The sequence below is a fragment of the Lepus europaeus genome, chromosome 17 (assembly GCF_033115175.1).
Source record: "Lepus europaeus isolate LE1 chromosome 17, mLepTim1.pri, whole genome shotgun sequence".
NCBI classification, from domain to species: Eukaryota; Metazoa; Chordata; class Mammalia; order Lagomorpha; family Leporidae; genus Lepus; species Lepus europaeus.
This window is the reverse complement of record NC_084843.1, coordinates 58,857,877-58,880,923: the sequence shown is the minus strand read 5'-3', so window position 1 is coordinate 58,880,923 and position 23,047 is coordinate 58,857,877. Positions and strand designations below refer to the sequence as shown.

The 23,047-nt window shown below is 56.5% G+C and overlaps 1 protein-coding gene across 1 annotated transcript in view; it reads right to left on the bottom strand.

The window, feature by feature from the left end:
* Positions 1-23,047, bottom strand: part of HK1 (hexokinase 1) — a 60,984-nt gene that overhangs the window by 22,876 nt on the left and 15,061 nt on the right. The window contains exons 2-7 of the mRNA XM_062215337.1: positions 19,769-19,931; positions 9,857-10,005; positions 5,508-5,627; positions 1,469-1,564; positions 829-928; positions 562-745 (exon numbers count right to left, since the gene is read on the bottom strand). Coding sequence (XP_062071321.1) covers positions 562-745; positions 829-928; positions 1,469-1,564; positions 5,508-5,627; positions 9,857-10,005; positions 19,769-19,931 — 812 coding nt within the window. The remainder of the gene's footprint in view (positions 1-561; positions 746-828; positions 929-1,468; positions 1,565-5,507; positions 5,628-9,856; positions 10,006-19,768; positions 19,932-23,047) is intronic.

Here is a 23,047-nt window from a genome sequence, read left to right as displayed (position 1 = left end):
CCACTTCTGCAACCCGGAGCTGTCCAGGGTCGAAAGCGATCTGCCCGAAGGCTGCCCTCCCTCATCAGCCCACCTGCCCTAGCCTCCATCCCCCATGCCCCCGAGCTCTGCAGGACTCACATGCTTCTGACTCACACCCTCCCTCGAGACAGCAAGCAGGGGGCGGGGGCGGGCGCAGCTTTGGATCCTCGGAGCCCAGAGCGGGGCTCAGCCCCCAAGTGCCGGCAAGTGTATGCTCCACAAGCCAACACTCTCCGCTCCCGGCTCAGCACATGCCCCCCCGTGTCCACAGCCCCCCTCTCGCCCCGAGCAGCAAGGTTCATGACTACAGCACTTGGCAATGTGTTGAAACCTTGTATGGATTCTGATTTTCCCAAAATAGCTTACGGTGACACAACCATAATGTGAATAAAGAAAGAGAACGTGGTGTCAAACAGGCCTCTGTCCCAACAAGGAGTGACGAGCCAGGCAAACGCGGCAGGCTCTCCGGGTTGCAACCACCTGGCTCTCCCAAGGAGCCTCCCCCACGACCCCTACACGCCGCGAAGGCCTGGGACTCACAGCTGCTTCCCCGGGTTGAGCGAGCCCCGGTCGATCTCCCTGTCAAACTCAGTGCGGATGTCTTCCAGGGCGCCGTCGTCGCCGAAGGCCCCCCACTCCGTGTTGATGCACATCCTGCCCTCGTCGCCCTCCACCAGGTCGATGTGCCTTAGCTCCTCCATGTAGCACGCGTTGGTGCCGGTGCCTGGGAGAGACATCGGGGGGGAAGCTGTGACCACCGGAGACAGAGGCCACGGTGCCTCCCGGAAGCAAAGGGGCAGCGGTTACCAATGATCAGGCCGACTTCACACTGCTGGTCGTCGTAGCCGCAGGTCATCATGGTCCCCACCGTGTCGTTCACCACAGCCACGATGTTGGCGTCATAGTCCTGGGGATAGACAACGGGGCGTCACTGTCCACTCACCAGCAGAGGGGAGCCTGGCGCGAGCACTTGGGTATCTGCACCTATGCTTGTGGGCGGTGATAGTTCCCTGATTTGCTGGAATGCAAATCAGCCTGGAAACTGCACAGTCCCTCGCTGTCTGCCTTCGCATCCTCTGGGGAGTGGATTTTACCCACGGAGCCACATGCCTCTGCAGACCCTGCATGGGGTCCGCGTCCCCACTGAAGGCCGGCTGCTCCATCCTTGTTCCAAGCTCGGCGGGCTGCACCCGGGATACCTGCTCCCTGCTGAGCCCAGCCCACCCCGTCAGAAGAAGCAGTGCCCTGGCCCGGGGCTTGGCTCCTACAGGGAGCCCCTCTGACAGCTCGGCTTTGAACCACCCTGACCTGCCGCAGTCTTAGACCGTGGCACCACTGCCCAAGCCCCCACCCCCAGCTCCCAGCCAGGGCTGTGGCGTTTTAGGATGCAGACTTCCCACATAGCCCCTGTCCGCACAGCCAGGGCAGAGGGCCCCAGAGGACATACCCCTCGCTTTTTGATGGCTTTGTTCAGCAGCTTGACCACATCTGCCCCTTCCACGCCGCTCGCCTTGAATCGCTTTGTCCAGGTGATCAGGACGGCCTGCAAGGGACAGCAGATGGGGTAGGACAAGCCGCCCGCACTCCAGCCCTTGGGAGCTGCTCTGGGACAGGGATGAAGCCCAGGCCACTGGGCCAGGTGGCTTCCTCCAGACCTCACTGGTGACGCAGCCTGGCTCTGTTCCCCCTCCCCTCCCCTCACCCTCACAGTGCGTTTCTATGGGGTCTGCCAGGAGAGAAAGACCCTGTTCCCATACCCAGAGCTTATACCAGCATAAAGAAGCAGCCAATGGGTACAGTATACCACACAGCATGCAAATCTAACTGGACATCCACTGTGTAGCCAGATCCCATTAAAAGAGACAGCAGGAAGGGTGGGCATTAGGTGCAGCTGTTAAGACACTGCTTGGGACAACCACATTCCATATCAGAGTGCTTGGGTTCGAGTTGCAGTTCCATTCTTTTTTTTTTTTTAACATTTTATTATTTGAGAGGTATAGTCACAGAGAGAGCAAGAGACAGAGAAAGGTCTTCCATCCGCTGGTTCACTCCCCAAATGGCCACAACAGCTGGAGCTGGGACAATCTGAAGCCAGGAGCCAGGAGCTTCTTCCGGATCTCCCAAGCAGGTGCAGGGGCCCAAGCACTTGGGTCATCTTCTATGGCTTTCCCAGACACATCAGCAGGGAGCTGGATCAGAAGTGGAGCAGCTGGGACTCAAACTGGCGCCCAAATACGATGCTGGCGCTGCAGGCGGAGGCTTAGCTTACTATGCCACAGCACTGGCCCCAAGCAATTCCACTTCTGATTCCAGCTTCCTATTGATGCACAGCTTTTTGAAGCCAGCAGTGATGGCTGAAGTAGTTGGGGCCCTGCCACCCACGTGGAGATCTAGACTGAGTTCCAAGATCCTGGCTACAGCTATTGTGAGCATCTGTGGAATGAACCAGTTAATGGGAGATCTCTGCCTCTCTCTCTCTCTCTCTCTCAGCCTCTATCCCTCATTCTTACTCTCTCCCCCGGCCCCTCAAATAGATGAAAATAATTTTTTAAAGGGGGAGAGCAAGAGAAATCCCAACCAGATCTCAGTGTCCACAGCCCCAAGGAGAGAAATCAGGGCCAAACTGGGGAGAGACACAAGTGGCCAGCGTAATTCTAGGCTGCTGAGCTGCCGGGACTCGGGCCCTGGATGCACAGGGACGATGCTGACGCTGACGCTGACCACGTGCTTGGGCATCTTTGGAACTCAGCCCCATTTGTAAGAGCTGACTGCACTATCTATACAGAAACACTCCATTTCAGTTTGCGTATCAATGGGAACGCAGAGGGTAGCAATCCAACCTTGGACTGTAAGTATTATTTTCAAGAGTCTTACATGTTGCTTTTGTACTTTAAACAAACTCATCGTTACACTTGGCTATTCTCGCTGAATGGGGAAAGTCATTACCCATATGCAGCAGGGCTGGGGGAGATGGCTGTCTGGGTCTGTGGGTCTCCCGGGGACACAGGAATAGGGTCTTGCCCACACAGGCCCTATCCGCACTTGCTGAGAGCCACGCGGACTGGAGGCGCCTGGAGAGAGTTTGTGGTTCTCTGCTCAGCAGCAGCTGTGGCTAAGGCAGGCAGGACAGAAGCAGCCCCTGGACACTGCTTCCCTCCCCCCAGAGCCACAGAGAACATGGCCCTGCGGGAGGAGCGAGAGGTTGGGAGTCGGGGGACCTGGTTAACTTCTTTCCACACTGTTTGCCCACTGCTCTGTGAGCCGGTCGGTCCACTGTTTGAGGTCTGCTTTGCATACCTAGAATAAGGGAGCAGGTCTAGACTTGGACAATCTCCAAGGTCCTGGCCAGCCTTGAGGAGTGTGCACGGCGCCCTGGACGGGCGTGTGACTCATGGGCTATCTGGCAGGCAGCTTGGCCGCGCCTAGGAAGCCCTCTCCAGATGGGAGGCAAAGTAGGCAGGTGGCGCCCCCACCTTTGGCTCCTTCTCTGCCCACAGTAGCCTTTCCCAGGCACCAGGGCTCCACCCTGCAGGCCCCTTCCCAGCCCTTCCTGATACACCTTCTTCCCTGGTACACTGCATCTTCCTGGGGGTAGGCTCAGTCTCCCGGCCATTGTCTCCCAGGGCCTAGCTTAGTGCCCAGCCCAAGGTCAGCACTCGGGAAGCTTGCTGAATGAACAAGGGAGCGAGGAGTAGGCACCGCCCACCAGAGTCTCTTCATTCTCAGCTACTCCCCCAGGAGGGTGTCCCAGGTCTGTCTCTGCCTAGGGGGTGTGACTGCATGTCTCAGTCCCCAGTCTTTTGTTTCAAAGGACACTTAATATAGTAGTCTCTCTGTATTAGCTACTCACGCTCAACCATGGTCCAAAATGCTAAATGGAAAACCCCAGAAATAAACCGTTCATAGGTCTGAAATGGTGCACTGTTCTGAGAAACATGAAATCTCACTGGATGCCACTCCATTCCACCCGGGGCCATGAGGTGTCTTTCTGGCCTTGTATCCACGCTGTATACACTACCCGCCCATTAGCCAGTGCCACCCAGGTTCCTGGACAACTGTGGCAGCATGGAAGTGCAAGGAGATATTCTGAGAGAGATCACATTAATGTAACTTTTATTATTGAATATCATTACAATTTTTCTACTTTATTATTATAGTTGTTAATCTCTTGCTGTATTTGATTTATAAATTAAACTTTACCAAAGGCATGTACGGGAAAAAACATGGTATACAAAGGGTTTGGTGCCATCTGCAGTGTCAGGCATCTACTGGGGGTCTTGGAACATATTCCCTGTAGATAAGCAGGGTTCTGCAGCTGAAAAGGTTTTGCAAAGGGGTTTGAGAAAAATAGCTCAGAGGTCAAACAGATGTGACTACCGTGGAGGTATAACTATGCCAGACACCAAAGGAAGAGTCTGCTGGCGGCCGAGGCAGTCCTGCATGGATGCAAGATGAGCCAGCAGCATCTCAGGGAGGTAGCCATGTTGGAAGGTGTGTGTGTGTTTGTGTGTGTGCGCGTGTGTGTGTTAGGGGAAGTGGAGGGGTGCGTCAATGGATAGGAGGCAGGGCCTGGGGCCTCGGGGCCAGGATCTGCCGTAAGAAGCCCTGTGGCCCCGGCAGGCCTCCCTTCTCCACCCTGGAATGAGGGCCTTGGCCTCTCAAGCCCCTTCATGCTGATTCTGCAAACTGCACAGGTAAGGACTCCAGTGGCAAAAAGCAGTGCCTAGGAGAGGACCTACTGACAAAGGGGTTCTGAGAGGCCGCCCACCCGTGTGGGAGGTGCCCCGCGCCCCAACATCACCACCCTCCAGCAAAGGACACCCCTCCGAGCATGAGCTCTGCCGTCTCCTGGCTGGGTGACCTTGGGCAGGTTCTGAGCCCTCCAAGCCTCGTCTTCTCATCTGCAGGGTGGGTGGGAATCACTTAACTCAGGAGAGGATTTTGGAGATTATATGGAGATATAGGTGTGAAGCACCTGGTATCTTGTGGGTCCTTAGTTATGCCAATATCAGGATCCCTATTAATCACAGCGGTACATGTGTGTGCGTGTGTGTGTGTGTCTTTGTCTCCGTGCAGAGAAAAAGAACAAGGCTGCAGCTGTCTATGTGGAATTCCTGCAGGGCTCCGAGGGACACTGCTGTCACTGCAGGTCTGCTGAACAGAAGAATGAGTGAACAAATGACAAACAGGAGGGTGAGTGCCGCCAAGCCACCTGGAGTGCAACAAGGCACCCCAGGGCCCTACAGACGCTGCCCCCTGGCCACCACCGCCACACCCACTTCATTCTCCTCCCCTTGTTTGGGGTCAATAAGATGGCTCTGCCTACCTGGTGGCCACAAACACCAGGATTTAGCTCCAAACGCACACGCATCATGAAAGCAGTTGACAAAGTAAACTGCATCAGCGCCAGGTGTTAAGTTCCACCCACATCCTAACACGAGACGACATGGGGCACCCAGGCCGCACTGGCCGATTGGCGCCCTTACCTCGTCTATCTTGGATTGTCGGCAAGGGAACGAGAAGGTGAATCCCACGGGCAGTTTCTTGTCCTTGATGTTCCTTTTCTCCATGAAGTCTCCCAGGCACTCGGCGACGTGATCGAAAAGCTGCAGGAAGCACGCGAGGGCGGTCAGGCGGGAGGGAGGCAGGCAGGGAGGGCACGTGGCGTTCCCACTCCCCTCCCAAGCACACACACAAAGGGGCCCCGACCCCGTGGGCCACATGGTGCGTGGATGGCAGAGAGGAGCTGTGCTGTGGGTCGTAACCGCCGTTCTCAGGAGCGTCTCAGATCCTGCGGAGAAGGTTGACCCCGCAGCGGGCGCCAGGACGGGGCATCGGGTACTGAGAAGACTTGAAAGTCACAGAACACTGGTTGATCCCCTCTGTAAATTGCCGTCTCCAGGGGCCCGCGGCTGTGACTGTCTACTGCAGCACGAGGTGCGTACCCAAAACAGGGCACACATCTGAAGGCGAGAGCTCACTGGGTTCTCACAGCTGGTTTATAGGTGCACACACACCTTTGGAATCCTCTAGGGAGAGCCCAGAACATGGGCTCCCTAGCTTCTGCATAAATACTGCCAGGGACGGGAGGCTCACCACCCCTCTGGGGTAATCTTTTAGGGTCTCTGTTAACTCCTCTCCTCCCTAATGCCATCAGAACTGAAGAGAATATTCCATTTGGCTTCCAAACAGAGGAGAGCTGAGTAGAACAAAGAGCCTCTCTTTTCTTTAGCTCTGTCCCTCTGTGAATGCAACCTGGGCATCCATGGCCCCTTGGGCAGCCATGCCACGGTCTGGGTCAGTCCCTGGTCACCTTCTGTTTTTTGCACATGACAATCATGACCCTAGACCTTCCTTACACATGGGATGAACACAGCCACAGAGCTTCTCGGAGCCTAGGAGGAGGAACTGAGAGAAGCAAACCACACAGTCCCATGAGGCTCCCAGACAAGGCCACCATCTGCCTGAAGGTCCCCCTTGCAGGGGTGCCCTCAAGAGGGGTCAGAGTCCTTGCTGCTCTGCCCAACTCTCCCCAGATGCCCCTGACAGCCAGCTCTCATGCAGACCTCTGTGCCAGTGTGTTTGAGGTTGGGGCCTGTGCCCCTGCTACAGCCCGCCCCTCTGCCTGCGGAGACTCACGCCCGCCCTCCCTGGAGAGGCCCGGCTAAGCTTCTTGTGACCCATATTGCAGGCTGATAATAAGCCCGTTACTAAGTCCGTCCTCGCGCCCACGCCATCTGCACTCAGAGGCTCCAGGCTCCCCTGATGCAGGCCGGGGCGGAAGGAAGGAGGAAGGGGAGGCTGGTGTAGGGCAGCGCCAGGAAGAACCCAGGCTGCAGAACCGGATCTGCCCGCACAGGGCCTGCAGCCGCCTCCTGCAGGCAAAGCACTCCGCTGAGGAGGGAGGGGCCATTCTGGGGACACTCACAGTCAGAGGCAGGAAGCCACTCCAGGGCTAACCCCGGGCTGGGGTCAGCCAGGAAGGGAAGTGACCCAACTGCGGGGGACTCACAGTTCGAGTGTCTAATAAGAAGCATGAATTAGCTCTCTAACAGCTCACTCACTTCCTAAATATTTCCTCTGCTCGGAGATGGTCAACAAGGACCGCAGCAGAAACAGAAAACATTTACTTGTTGAAATTCCCCAAACTAAATGATTGGTGTTTTAGGAATGCTGCATTTGTGCTTAAGCTGAACAATGGCACTGAGACTCTGGGGATACCTGTGTGCGTATGTGTGCATGTGTGCAGGTGCGTGTGCACCCATGTGCAGGTGCACGTGTGTATGAAGACAGAAGACAAGGATAAAGGAAACAGTTAACACCTGGGAACTTTGTATGAAGGGCATAGGCAGGAGTTCTTTATGCTTTCCTTCAAACCTATAAGTTTAATATTTCAAATAAAAGGTTAACAATTCTACTCAAAGAGCCAGTGTTATGGCGGGTTAATGCCACCTGCAGCCCTGGCATTCCATATGGGCAATGGTTCATGTCCACTTCCAATCCAGCTCCCTGCTAATGGGCCTGGCAAAGCAGTGGAAGACGATCCAAGTGTTTGGGCCCCTGCACCCACACGGGAGACCCCAAAGAAGCTCTTGGCTTCTGGCTGTTGTAGCCATTTGGGGAGTGAACCCGTAAATGGAAGATCTCTCTCTCTCTGCCTTTCAAATACATAAGTTAAATCTTAAAAAAAAAAAAAAAAAAAAAAAAAACCTACTTGAAAATTCCCATGCACAACAGACATGAAACTCCCCTAGGATGACAGTCCCAAGAACCGGCCGCCGTTCAGTCTGTGCGTTCAACCCCAGCAGACTGTGGGCACTGCACAGGTCAGTGGGAGAGCTCGGGAAGATGGAGCACAAAACGCGTGTTTCTAACCCAACACCGAGCTTCTGCAGGACGACTTCCCGTTTCATTTTTTCCACCTTCCAACCCCCTCCCCCTCCTTCCCTGAACTACTGCTGCCCACCACACCACCAAAGGACAGAAAATAAAGACAAAGACAAAACCCAGCCCAGAAGTTCCAACTTGTTAAAACGGTAACATCTGGAGCCAGACTGTCTAGGTTCAAGTCCTTGGTCTGCTACCGTTGAACTGTATAACCTAAGGGGCTTAGTTATTCAACATCTGAGCCTCAACTTTCCTAATTGTAAAATGGGACTAACAGCAATACCTACCCCCCCACCACGGAGTTACTGTGATGTTCAAACGAGTTAATACACATAAAGTGCTTGTATACAACACGCGCTACGTAGCCGTCTGCATGGTGACTGTGTATTTTCATCAACATCGTTGTAGCAGACTGCTTAAAAGGGGTAGAGGAGAAACAGAGGCAGCGGGAGAAACCAGGTTCCCGAGGCTGAGAAGGGAAGGAGGGGGCAGAGGCTAGGGGCGACAGAGGATGGTAAGAAGGGGAGCAGTGGGGAGAAGGAAGTTATTGTGGAAGTGAGTGCACCAAGTGTGCACCTGCACCGGGTCCCCCTCCTGATAGGTCAGGACAAAGCCCCCAGGGGATGCGTGCACCAGGTCAGCCTCCCAGTGGTGAAGGCACCAGGGCTGGGTGGCCCAGCTTAAGAAACAGACAACACCAAATGGACAAGCAGGACGCCAAGCTCCGAGGTCACTGGCCACCCGCAAAAAGGAGCAATGCAGTGGTCAACAGGGCACAGTAAGGACCTGACCGCTGGCCGCCACCTGCACACACGGGATGAAGGGGGTGGGTGCTGCAGCCCAGTAGCACCCAATGAGTGACAGGTGCCCATCTCAGTGGCTGCCTGTAGTCATTCCCCCTGCTCCAGGGCTAGCATCTCCTCTAATGCTCACCTGAGCCTAAACCCCAGGAAGCAGGCCAAAGGCCAGGAATGGCCCTTGGACAAAGAAAGGCTTGGTGGCCTACTTCTGGTCCCACCCACACCCAGTGAGGCCAGGGGAGGGTTCCCGGGTCCCATTTCAAAGTTCAACTCAGAAGCACCGGGCTCTCTGAGGCCTTAGTCACGCACTGGCCATGCACACACCCTCTCCAGGGCAAACATTTGGCAAGCTCCGAATCTTCCTCCTGGACAGCAGCCCTGACTCAGGCCAGGACTGGAGGAGCAGGAATGTCCACGGGAGGGGCCGGCTTAGGGGACCCGGGAACGACTGAACACCCAGGGGGCTGCAGGAACCCTGGTCTCAGGGCCCTCTGTGGACCAGGGACCCAGCCCTCGCGGCAAGGAGACAGGCAGGAGTGGGCAAAGGGGCCCCTCCTGGGCACAGCCACACCCTCGGCCGGGGAGGAAGCCCGCCTGTCGGGGGTGGGGCACACGAAGGGGTGGGCCCCATCCAAGTGCAAGGAGGAGACGCCAGTGTCCAGGCCCCGCCTTCTGCGCTCCTGTGCTCAGGCTCACTACAAAATCAGGGGCGAGGAGCCCCCGACTGCCTCAGGGCTGGGAACTCTACCTCTTGTCTGACAAAACCACAGCTACACCTTACCTGGTGGGTGGGCGAGGAGGCCAAACCTGGAGGAAGGGCCATTTCCAGCAAGCGCTCCACTGAACCCGTTGCTGGGGAACCAGCCCAGGGTCCTCAGGGAAGGGGGGTACTCAACCAGCAGAGCTGGGGGCCCCTGCTCACTCCCGCCACTCCAAGAAAGCTCCAGCGCCAGCTCCTGCTCCCCACCGTTCACCCCGACGGTGCACCTCTCTCCAACCCAGCCCAACCTTGCCCGGGGCCACTGCACCTTTCCACCCAAGAGTCCTCATCCAGGTACACTGGCGACGGACTCCTTCCCGAAACCCCTCCAGGGGCCTGGGAACCCATGCTTTCCAGTCTGACGCCTGGAGGCAGCCCGGGGACCCACCTGGCTCCCACTGCCATGCACGATGTTCTCGGGGGTTTCATAGGCCTCGGACTCCATGTGGACATTCTGCTTCTTCTCGTGATTGACTTGCACCCGCAGAATCCGGAAGGAAGACCCCCCGAGATCCAGGGCGATGAAATCTCCCTTTTCTGTCCAGGGAGACAACGGGCATCATGTCAGTCTCACGTGTCAGAAGCAAGCCACGACCCACCCCTGCTCTCCGTGCAGGCCCTGCCTGCCTCCTCCTGTCCCTGCCATGTTCAGCCACGCAAACCCACGCCCTGTGTGGAGACCCCAGTCCACCCTGGGGCCCTTAGACCAGGGGTGGGGACCCTTTTCCTGCCAAGGGCCACCTGGATATGTGTAGCATCATTCACGGGCCGTACACAAAGATCAACTTAAAAACGAGCTGCTACGGATCTGCTGAATTTCGAGTCCCGCCCGTGGCTGCCTTGGCAGGACCAGACCAAGTGATTTTGCGGCCGGACGCTCCCCACCCCTGCCTGGGACAGAAATAGCTGCAAGCAATCCAGCTCCTCACGCCTTACCACAGGGCAATGGAAATACTGAACTAAGTACAAGGCCCTGGTCCATCTTTCTTCACTTCTTTTCCCTATTTCAAAAATAGCACTGCCGTCCATTAGTAAAAATCACCCAGCATCTTGACTCAAGAGAGAATCCTACACCCAGAGTCCACCTGGTACCTGCACGTCAGCGAGGAGTCCAGGCCTCCATTCACTCCAGGGCTCGCTTTTGTTTTGGTTTTTAAGATTTATTTATTTACTATTTGAAAAGCAGAGTTACAGGGAGGCAGAGGCAGAGACAGAAAGGTCTTCCATCCACTGTTTCACTACCCAAATGGACAGAGCTGAGCCAATCTGAAGCCAGGAGCCAGGAGCTTTTTCTGGGTCCCCCATGCAGGTGCAGGAGCCCAAGGACTTGGGCTATTCTCCGTTGCTTTCCCAGGCCATAGCAGAGAGCTGGACTGGAAGAGGAGCAGTCAGAACTCGAACCGGCACCCATATGAGATGCCAGCATTGTGGTGATGGCTTTGCCCGCTGCACCATAGGGTCAGCCCCCAGGACTCGTTTTTTTATTGTTGTATGGTGGTGGGGATGGCGGTGGTAGGACACACATACCATGAAACCTGCCATGGTGACCACTTTTCGGTGTGCCTTCAGTGGCACGATGAGCACGCACAGTCACACAACCATCACCACCACCTGTTCCCACAACTTTTCATCAGCCCGGACAGAACCCCCACACCCATTTCCCTCCCCTCTCGCCCCTGGTAACCTCTGCTACTTTCTGTCTCCATGAATTGGACGGCAAACATTTGCGTTCATTTCTGAACTCTCAATTCAGTTGCACCCTTACACCAGGACCACGGCGTTTCCTGTTGCTTTGTAGGAAATTTTGAAATTTGGAAGTTGGAAGTTCCAAGTCTGTTTTTGTTTTTTTGTTTTTGTTTTTTCCCTTGAGATTGTTTTGGCTACCCTGGATCCCTTAGGTTGTTTTATTTTCAAAAAAGTAATGGCTGCTTTTTGTTGAAACACAAAAGTGCTGTCTTTCAGAGAGCTGACAAATCTTTGTATGCATGTCCATGGAACCCATGCGCTCCTGACACCCTGTTCTATTTCTAGAGCAGTTTCTGGCGTATTGGAAAGGCTGAACGAACACGTGCTGAATTAATTAAGGTGTTCATGAATGAATAAACCGAGAAATTCCTGCATTGAATTTCACTACTCTCACCTGCCCTCTCACGTGCCTCGGGAGAAGGGCCGCGCTCAGGACTCTGCACCTGCTCTCGGTACCCGGAGACTGCCACAAATGCCCAGTGGCTGCCTGGTCACAGGCAGTGGTGGCCCATTCACTCATGGTGCCACTGCTTGTCCTTCATTAAGCATGAAGCGGCCATGCCGTTGGCTGGTTGGTGGTCAGTTTTTTCAAATGGCAGCTTTTATTGTTTGGTTGCCAACCCACTCAAAAGCCTCATTTCAGATGCATCAAGGGGAAAGCAGGCTTCAGGTTACACAAGCTCCAGGTGTCTGGGGACTGGGACCTCCTGCTTACAGGTATGGGTGCCAGCATGGACACAGAGCCCGTAGAAGCTTTCGGTCCCCCACCCAGGAAGAGGTCGGGTTTCAGGCAGCACCTTTGGGAGTCCCAAGCCTGAAAATTTTCCAGCCAAGTAAATCAAAAATGACCACATGGGACTGGCATTGTAGCACAGCAGCATCCCATATCAGGGTGCCAGTTCAAGCCCCACCTACTCTGCTGCCAGTCCAGTTCCTTGCTAATGCACCTCGGAAAGCAGTGGAAGATGGCCCAAGCGCTTGGGCCCCTGCACCCACGTGGAGACCTGGATGGAGTTCCAGGCTCCTGGCTTCAGCCTGGCCCAGCCTTGGCCGTTGCAGCCATTTGGAGAGTGAATCAGCAGATGAAGATCTCCCCCTCTCTCTCTCTTTGCCTTTTGAATAAATCAATCAATCATTTTTAAAAAGAGCTGCCTGGACATCTGGGAGGAGCCTGCCTTAGGGTGCAGGAGGCTGGCCCACGTTCCTGCAGCTCAGCAAAGATCCCTGCCTCACCCCAGCTCTCCACTGCTCCTTTCTTAACAAGCACATTTCGGGGAGTGGGGTGGGAGTGGGGGTCCCAGGGAGTCAGAAAAGGGCAGCCATGAAAGGCAGGGCAAAGTGAGATACTGGACCCTCACGCAGTGCGGTGGAGGGCAGTGGAGGCCAGGGGTCTCGACAAACAGCCCCGGGAGACACTCGCGAGGAGTCTCGCAGCCTGTCCTTCCTGGGCAGTGGCCTGGGCCCGGGAAAGCTGTGCTTTGTGGCTGCACAAAGAGGTAGTGACACCTCTTCTGAAAATCACATTTGCAGCTTAGAAAATGCTGGACAGAGAGCAGCTGCCGTTCTCAGGCTGTGGAAAAGGCTGACTAATCCACCCTGGTCACACCTGTGGACAAGCCAGGGCTCCCTCTGCATCTTCCCCTTGCTCATCCTGTGTGTGCGGACCTGCGGGCAGCAGGCAGCCCCCAAGCACTTGCTGCTGGCTCGGAAGAACTGCCCCAGCCAGTGCCCGGGCCGTGGGCTTCTGTACAATGCAGGCACACCAGGGATGACTAACGTGCAGGCAACAAGACTTCCGGCAACACCGTAGGGTGTCTAGCATCTCCTTAGGTAAGGATCCTCGTATTTTCTACCCAGGAGGTTGGGGTGGGGTCGACTCCCTGCCCTAGGTCCAGAGGACCAACCTGTGATTCAGGCACCTGGATCCAGGGGCATCCAGGGTCACCCGTCTCGGGCACTGTGATTGGCTCAGGATGGGCCCAGGACTCCAGGCTGCTCATCATGGCCCTCTCCAAGAGGGAGCCGTGCCTGCTCTCTGGCTGGAATCGCCTAGGGCTGCAGGCGCTGTCCCTTCCACTGATAGGGGACAGGGGTCCTACAAATGGAGCCAGCACCAAGGAAAGCTGGGCTGACAAACACTAGAGACCAATGAATCCCCAGACACAGATGCCAACTGACACCTGGACTCCTGCTCCAGGATCCTAGAATTTTTCTCTCTTTGGCCTAAACTGATTTGAGTTGGATTTCTTTCAGCCACAACAAGGCTCCCAGGTTCGTTCTTTACGAGGGAGTGAGGCCCCCAAGTACCCATTTGCTCTCCACAACAAAGGGAATCTCTCGCCCCTGTTACCTCAGACAGTTTCCCGATGCGGAGCTGTGGGGCCATCACCCCAGTGCGGAGCACCCCCCTCCGCTGTACTCGGCACGTGCACCCCATTGCACCTGTGGGGTGCAGGCAGGGGACGCAGCTGGCCTCGCCTTCCCCTTTCACTCCACCCCTCCCCTCTAACACCACTGAGATGCCTGTGAATTCTGAACACCATGCTCCCTCCCCTAGAGGCTGAGTTCGCACAGTGAGTTCCCTGATGGGCAGGCAAAGGCATCCCAAGGAGCCCGTGCAAAGTCAGTTACTAAATTACAAGGAAGTCAGTGATGACCTGTGGTGGCTGCCAAAGTGCTTCCATTTGAACCACCCCATGACAGCCTCGTGAGGCAGGTGAGGCAGGGACAATCATGTCCACTGCACAGAAGGGGCAGTGGAGCTCCCAGAAGCAGCTTCTCCAAGGTCACACGGAGTGGCAGAGCCAGGGACACTGGTTTTGTTTTATTTACTGTTTTCCTTCCACTTTAAGCTCAGTCTTTCTGCAATACCCTCCTCCAATCTCTGGTCTGCAGGCCTCCTCCGTGCTCCCAAGGCCTTCACACGCCCTTCATCATCTACTTCCCATTTCCACGGAGGCCAGGAGAGCCCTCGTCAGGTGAAGGCTCATTAAACAAAACATCTGAAGGGCCCGCAACTCTCCCTGTCTGAGGACGGCTATTATTACTAGCAATTAATGGAGAACAAACACGGGACAGATGTCTCTCTCGAGTCTGGGCCTGCCTGGGCCAGGGCAAACAAGCCCCGCCTCCACCAAGTGCCTACCTTTGCAGCTCAGTGAGCTAACTGCACAGGAGCCACGAGGGTTCTGCCTCCCGGCCACTCGATGACACTTCTGTGCCTTCATCGAAAGCCCAGCTAGAACTCAGGCATTCGGCACAGCGGCCGAGTCACCATGTCCCGTATCAGCGTGCCTGGGTTCGAGTCCTGGCTCTGCTCTCCACTCCAGCTTCCTGCTAATGTGCAGGACAGGAGGCAGCAGGTGACGGCTCAAGTAACTGAGTCCCTGATACCCACATGGGAAACCTGGGTGGAGTTCTAGGCGCCTGGCTTTGGCCTGGCTCAGTACCAACTGAAGGCGTTTGGGGAAGGAACCAGCAGATGGGAGATCTCTCTCCCTTTTTTTGTCTCTCAAATAAATAAGTAAATAACTTTGTACAAGCCCCAGCGAGGGCATCAGACATTCAGAAGAGTTCACAGATGGAGAAAATGTGCAAGGGAATCCAGCAACCTTCCCAGACAAGAAAGCTGGAGGCTGCTGAGACGCCGCGGGGAGAGAAGGCAAGTATCTGTCTTCCTCTGGCTGGGAAGCAGAACCGTGTACCTTCGGGGCCCAGGGATAACGGGGACCGCCCTGTACCCTACTCTGCTCCACATGCAGAAAGGCAGGGGTACACAGGAGCCTCCACACATTCTGTGCTAAAAACCACGCAGCGGAAACAAGGGAAGATCCCACTTCATCTGCCCCCAAAAAGCTCACAGCTCCACCAGCACCACAAAACCCTAGTGATGAATGAGACAGGAAGCAGAGATGGGAGGTTTCACGAACAAGGCCCACGGACAACAAGGTCTTCCGAGGCACTGGACCCAGAAGGGCAGCTGCTCCCGCCGACCAGGAGGCCTGAGGAGGGGCTTCTGTTTAGCCAAGGCACCAGCGTCAAAAGGCTGTAACACTCTCCTTGCTTCATCTATTATTCACACCTTCCTACCTCAAAAGGATTTGTAACGGCTGAAAGCCATTTTGGGGTTTTGCTTAAAAATTAATGCATAGGGGCTGCCGGTGTTGTAGTACAGCGAGCTAAGTGCTGCCTGTGACGCCAGTGTCCTATAGCTGAGTACCAAGGTGAGCCCCAGCTGCTGCACTTCCGCTCTAGCTCCCTGCTAATGCACCTGGAAAAGCAGCAGAAGATGGTCCAAGTGCTTGGGTCCCTGCCACCCACGTGGAAGCCCCGGATGGAGTTCCAGGTTCCTGGCTTCAGCCTCACCCAACTCCCCTCCCCCAACACACACCATTGCAACCATTCGGGGATGGAAGTTCTCCCCCGGCCCTCCTTTCTCTGTGTCACTCTCCCCTTCAGATACATATTTTTAAAAAATTATTATATGAATTACGCAAGAATAGGAAAAAAAAAACATGCCACTCATAGTAAATGTCCAAAGGGATAAAAATTAATAAAAAATGGCTGATGTGCTATCAGACGTACTTATCAGATGTTTTCGGAGATGCCTCTGGAAAATGAGCAGTTCTTATGGTCTGCGTCCGGCGCAGGCCAAGGCCGGCGGGAAGGGAAAGGCCTGCTCCTCCCTGGCAGGCCGGGGCGCGTCTCCCCAGCAGCTCCCTTTAGGGTGGCTCCATCCCTCCTCTGTGCTTTGGGATCACCACTAATTCTGAGGCTGAGTAATTACTATGCAGCGAAGCAGTGATTAACGTTTCAGGAAGAAACGCACAGTGAACTTCCTCCTAAGCAGACCCACAGCCTGGTTCCGCCCCGACTGCTGGGTCCCGGATGATCGATGATCCAGGAACAGAGCAGCGGGAGGGGTGGCGCTGTGGGCAAGGCACAGCGAGGGCGGGCAGCCCCAGCCAGAAGCCAGGAGGGGCGAGGCAGGCTCCACTCAGGGTCTCAGAAGGAGCATGGCCTTTTTATTTTGATTTTGGACTTCCAGCTTCCAGAACTGTGAGACGATGCATTTCTGTTGCTAAAACCACAGGGTCAGGGGCCAGCGCTGTGGCGCAGTAGGTTAAGCCTCTGCCTGCAGCGACAGCATCCCATATGAGCACCAGTTCAAATCCCGGCTGTTCCACTTCTGATCCAGCTCCCTGCTAATGGCCTGGAAAGGCAATGGAAGATGGCCCAGTTGCTTGGGACCCTGCACCTGCGTAGGAGACCCAGCATCAGCTCCTGGCTCCTGGCTTGATTGGCCCAGCTCCGGCTCTTACGGCCATTTGGGGAGTGAACCAGCATATGAAAGATACCTCTCTCTGCCTCTCAAATAAATAAATAAATCTTTAAAAAAAAAAAAAAAAAGAGTTTGTGGCCCCTTGTTATGATGCCCCTGGGATACTAACACAGGCGAGAGGTCTGGGGAGGGGGGAAGGGGGCTGAGCACAGGCTGACCCCACGCTCTCTGCACAAGGAGGGAGGCCCTTGTTGTGGCGGGTTTCGGTTTCACTTCCCCCCTCCCCTGCCCTGTGCTCTCAGCAGCAGCCCATACTCCCGAGGGGCCTTATCAGCACTGGAGAAGATGAGGCTCAGGGGCGGCAGGAGCCCCGGCTATTGACTCTGGCCCCACAAGCCTCTGATGGGGGGACCAGAACACAGGCGTGTAAGCACGCCTGCCAGCCAGATCACGGGATCACGGGCACGTAGCCACACCTGCCAGCACAGCGGAGACTCCAGGCACTGACAGATGGCATTATTTTATGTAACACGAACAAAGAAACAATGCCGCCCACAGCAATTTTACAAGTGATTCATATAGCGCACAGTGCTGGTTTCAGAGTTCACATCACAGACAGATGGAGAATGGATGCAATGCGGCAGCAGGTGCTGGGGAAAGGTGGACCAGGCGAAGTGGCTTCTCTCCCACAGCACTGCCCAGGGCCTCTGGTCCACTGCTGCTGCTGTGGCTAAGAGGGGCTTGCAGAACGAGCCTGAGCCCCAGGCCTTGCTCTAAGGAGCGGCTGAGGGGGCGAGTGGCTCGACTATCAGTGGACTTGGCTCCCATGTGGAGACCCTCAATCCTGGAAGTTGTGTGCAGAGTGCGGGGAGCAGCCCCTGCTGACACAGGATCTTGGGGGGTGGGGGGAGCAGCTGACTGGAGAGCAGGTTCACGAGGAAGGGGGAGGCACCACCTCCTCCAGTGTGGCTGCCCCGGGCCAGGCACACAGGGATCAGAGTCGTCCAAGCAAAGCCAAAGCAGGAGCTCTCCTGGCGCTGCCTACACCCAATCCCTTCCCAGTTCCTTGTCCCTTGGCTGGGAGTGGACACAGCCCCACCCCTGCTGGGGAATTCTGCCAATCCTGGAAAAACTCCAGTGCTCTGGACACAGGTACCACCCAGTTGGGATAAAGCAGAGCCGGCAGTGTCCGTCCCTAGCCAGAGACACAAGAACATACCCAGGGGACACCACACTGCGGTCTCTCTGGTGGCCAGCTCTGTTCTTAGGAGTTCTTTTTTTTTTTTTTTAAGATTTAAATTTACTTGACAGACAGTTACAGAAAGAGAGAGAGAGACAGAGAGAGAGAGAAAGAGAGAGAGGTCTTCCATCTGCTGGTTCACTCCCCATATGGCTGCAAAGGCCAAAGTTGAGCCTATCTGAAGCCAGGAGCCAGGAGCTTCTTCTGGGTCTCCCACATGGGTGCAGGCGCCCAAGCATCTCGGCCATCTTCCACTGCTTTCTCATGCCATCAGCAGGGAGCTAGATAGAAAGTGGAGCAGCTAGAACTCGAACCGGGGCCCATATGGGATGCCAGCGCTGCAGGCCGGGACTTTAACACGCTGTGCTATAGCGCTGGCCACTTTGCAAGAGTTCTTAAATAGCTGAAGCGCTGTAACCAGCCCCTCGAAGGTAACCAGAGGAGCAAGGCGCAGTGAATGAGTCAAGAGTCAAAGAAACACGAGAGACACAAAGGCCAAGGCGAGTGCAGCAAGCGGACCCGAGGCCGCAGAGAAGAGCACGCACGCACTGTCGGCGTCACAGCTGCACCCAGGCCTCGGGAAGGCCGGGGGCAGGCAGAGCAGGGCTGTCCCACCGCAGCCGGTCTGCCGAGCAGGCTGGCCCTCTGCGCTGTCTGTTGAGCGTAAGTGTAGCTGCGTCAGTCTTCCTGGCGTCTATGGTGCAGGCTGCGCTCAAGCGCTTTAAACAGGATTTACGGCAGGCGCCGCGGCTCACTAGGCTAATCCTCCACCTTGCAGCGCCGGCACACCGGGTTCTAGTCCCGGTCGGGGTGCCGGATTCTATCCCAGTTGCCCCTCTTCCAGGCCAGCTCTCTGCTATGGCCTGGGAAGGCAGTGGAGGATGGCCCAAGTCCTTGGGCCCTGCACCCACATGGGAGACCAGGAGAAGCACCTGGCTCCTGGCTTCGGATCAGCACAATGTGCTGGCCGCAGCGGCCATTGGAGGGTGAACCAACGGCAAAAAGGAAGACCTTTCTCTCTGTCTCTCTCTCACTGTCCACTCTGCCTGTCAAAAAAAAAAAAAAAAAAAAAAAGATTTAAATGACTGCTTTTAGCAGCTCCTGTAGAGCAGGGGAGAACAGCAGGGGTGAGTGCACACACGGATCACACCCGGGAGGCGCATGCTCACTACCCCGAGAGAAACGACATCCTCCCAGCCACAGCACGAGAGAAACGACATCCTTCCAGCCACAGCACGGTCTCCCATCAGAGGGTCTCGCGGGACTGCGCTGAGCCGGGGCGGGCGCCACACCCACCTCTGCAAACTAACGTGTATGCTTGGCTGAGCAGAGCAGAGCTGAGCCTCCCGGCCTCCGTTTGCCCCGAGCAGGGACTGATGTCGCTCCTGGAGGGGGCGGACAGCGACACCCCGCACTGACCCCTGCACCCCCGCTGTGGGCACCAGTCTCAGGGACGCAGACTCAGGGGATCTTTCTTTTTTTTAATTCCACCTCACCTCTCCCTTCCTCCACGTCAGGGCTACCTGGATTCAGCGTTGATGAAATCTGCTCAAATGGGGACCTGAACCCCCTCCTTGAGCCCAAGGCCCACCTGGCCACTAGGATCGTTACTTCTCTGGAGTACCGAAGGGGGGGAGACCTTGGTGCCCTGATGGAGAGACTCGCCTGAAGGGAATTCTCCATTTGTTCCGAGGCTTTTCATGTTCAGAAGAGCAAAACCCACCAACACTGCACTTCCCAAGTCCCACAAGCCACTGGGCAGTCAGGCCATCAGGCGGTCTGCCTGGTCCAGGAATGCCTGGCACGTCCCACATGCCCTGCAGACGAAGGATGCCTGGGGGCTGGGTGGATGGATGATGGGTAAGTGAGTGGGTGGATGGATGGATGGATGGGAGAACAGGTGGACAGAATGAATGAAGGAGTGAGTGAGTGAGAGTGAATGAATGAATGAATGAATGAGCAAAGGAAAGCGGGAGGGGTGGCCGCCCAGAACAGTCAGCCGTCAGAGCCCCATCTCTGGCTGAGAGACTCACCGGAACCATCAGGAATGGACCTTACAAACGTTGGCAACATCTTGACTGTGGCTGTTGGGTTAAAATCCCGGGAGAGGCCATTCTTCATCTCCTTCTTGAAGCGAGTCATGATATCTACCAGAGTTTCATCGGAGAGCCGCATGGCGTAGAGATACTTGTCAATCTGGGCAAAGGATGAGAAGGGACAGTGAGGCTGAGGGTCAGGCAGGCGGCTGCGGCCCCAGCCTGGCTGGGCGAGGAAGAGCAGGTCGAGGAACCTGCCTGCTCAGGACAAGCCAGCTGCTGCGGGTCCCAGAGCACCCAGGCTGGCAAGTAACACGAGGGGAGGCCATTTGACCTCCATCAGCCACGTCACCGGTAGCAGACTTGCAGATGCTCTGAGCCCCAGAGCTCCGCCCCCGCAAAAGGCACTGGACATCTTCAGGGTCCTTTCCAACCCTTAAGGACTGCACGGCACTGCCCTTCAAGCCCGAGTTTATGGTGCAGGCAGGTTTCCCCCAGCCCCAGACACACTTCAAGGCCTCCTTCCCGCTGTGAGGGGTGTGGGCGTGTGGATCAGAGGTGAAGAACAAGGGCTCCGGGGCTCAAACCCCAGCCCCCACTGCTTAACAACCACATGGATTTTACTTCCACCAAGTGACAAACTGAGATGATAAAGCGGGCCGTTCACAGGACCCTGCGAGGTCAAGCGAGCTAGAGAGGAACTCAGGACACTGTAAGCACTCCAAAGCAACACCTGTTGTATCCAAGTGCAACAGTGGTGCTGCTGGGTTTCCGTGGGTGTGACTTCCCGGAAGGTACAAATCGTGGCCACAAGGCCAGAACCCTTCAGGGAACATGGGACAGCAGGTCCAGAGCCTGAAGACCCCAATGCCACCATCAGGATGTATGGAGAAAGCCCCTGGGTTCCCATGCCCAGGTGCAGGATCTGTGTGTCAGGGACCTCCAAACAGAACCACACCCGAGCCAACCCAACCTGGCTCTCTTCCTGGATGCCCTGTGCCCCTGCAAGCATCCAGGCTCCCAACCTCAAGCCTCCTAGGTCACCACTGGCTCTCCTTGGAGCATCTTCCCTTTTATTCTCTCCATCTAATTTGCCTGGCATTGGGCCCGACACCAGTCCTCGGGCACTGTCCTTGTGCACCTGTTGGAAGTCCTTTCACCTCACCTTTCCACCGCTCTGCAGCTTGGAAAGCCTGGAACCACACGCTCGGATCACCAGTGCTTCGTCCACTGTAATGGTTCTCCACCTTTAGTCTGGTTCCCAAAGCCTGCCCTCTACATCTCGGCCACACTGGGTCTTCAAAGTACAGCCCTGGTCATTCACTGCTCCAAGCCTCGCGATGCCTCTCCATGCCTCCCCAGGACGGACCCACCTACCCCTTGCAGGTTACTCCTGTGCTCTGAACTCCAGCCAAACTACCTCTCCCAGCGCTGGGAGGTGCCCCAGGTTTCCCAACTTCTGCTGTCACCTCTCCCTGCAATTCCCTTCCTTCTCTCCCCCATCAGGTTTAGATCAAATGTTGCCTCCTCCTGCCGGAGGCCAAGTGCATCAAGCTGGAGTTAACCCTTGGCACTGCCTACGCTCCGTTCACCTGGCCTTCCAGGGCCCAGCACGCAGTCTTGCACGCAGGCGGCTCCTGGCACACGGAGAGGCAGATTCATGACCCAGTGAAGCCGGAAAGCCCTTGACTCTGACTTGCCTCTGCACGGCACCTCAAGCTCCCGTTTCAGGGTGGCTGATCGTCCCAGCTCAAGGACGCAGAGTCCATAGACAAGGTCACCTCTGCAAACCTCGCTCCTGGCAGCCCTTCCTCACTGGTCTCCGTGCATGGTGCTCCCCCCAGGCCCTGCCTGTCCTCTGCCTTGTGGACAATTATGGTGCTCACAGGACTCTGCCCACGTCCCCTGGGGCCAGCTGATCCCTGCCCCCACTCCCAGTCAGCACCCCACCCACCCTCTCCTTTCCTCCTCCTCACAGTACAGTCAGGCACAGACGGTCAGAAACCACTGCATGCTGGGATAGAAGCTGCCAGCATCACGGCCCCGGGAGCAGAGACACCACGTTCGGCCCTGGGGCTGGCAGCACCGGGTCAGCAGCCTTCACCATCTCAGCGCCCTCAGTCTTGTGGGGCAGTGACACGGCGGGCACAAAAGAACCTGCGAGACGAGGCTTCCCAGAGCGGTGAGGCCGGAGGGTGCGTCCAGGCACGATCAAGAGCGTGTGAGGGCCAGAGGCGAGGGCGGGTGGCCAGTGAGATGAGCAGACATGAACCCACAACGCATCGAGCTGACGTGAGACAACCAGACGGGCGAGAGCTGCGTCCCGTGCAGGGCCTGACAAGCCACACAGAGACCAGACGGCTCTGGTCGGGGCACAAGGACGAGGCTGTGCTTCTGAAAGACCAAGCTGTCTGCTGGTGTCCTGCACACGCTCCAACGACCACCCTCCCCGCGGCACTGCGGGCATCACCTCCCCTGACACCGCGGGCTTCCCCAGGGCGAGGAAGTGCTGGCCAGACCTTTGGAAGTCACCCCGCCGCCTGGCACGAAGGAGGAATGCAGATAACGCCGGATGCTGCCGTCAGACTTCGAAACTACATTGTGGGTTGCAGTGCAGCAAGTACTTCCACGTGCGGTATGGCATGTCACCTGCCCCCATTTTACAGATGCAGAAACTGAGGCCCCCGAACACTAAGGGACGATGGGTTCAAAGCACACAGCCAGGGGAGTGAGGCCTCGTGCCTGTGAGTCTGGGGCTCCTCACTGTAACCGTCCCCACCCCTTGGGGAAGGCCGGTTCCCCTGCTCTGCAGAGGGCAGGCTCAAGTAAAGCTGTGCGGCTTTCCACCTGGACAGGGAGAACCTTCTGGAAAAGGCGGGGCTCTCCACAGCTCCACAGTCAGCCTCCCTCCCAACTCGAGGGGCAGCTCCAACAGTAAAGAATCCAGATGCAAACATGGGCCAGGGACACGGGAGAGCCCCACCCGAGCTCTGTGGGGGAGGACTTTCCTCCTCTTGACCAGGTTCAGGAGTCATCCAGGGGTACAACCTCCCGTGGAAGGACCACGGAAACTGAGGCCAGAATTGGGGCAGAGCTGGGGCAGAGCTGGGGCAGAGCTGGGGCTGAAACGGGCCTCCCGGACCTCGCGTGCGTGAGAGTGCGGGAAGCCCCTCTGCAGGCCAGGGAGGGCCTGAGCCTGGCTGGGCTGGCCAGGCAGCACCCACAGGAGCGGGACTCAGCCGACACACACCCACACGCCTGCCATGGCCCTTGGAG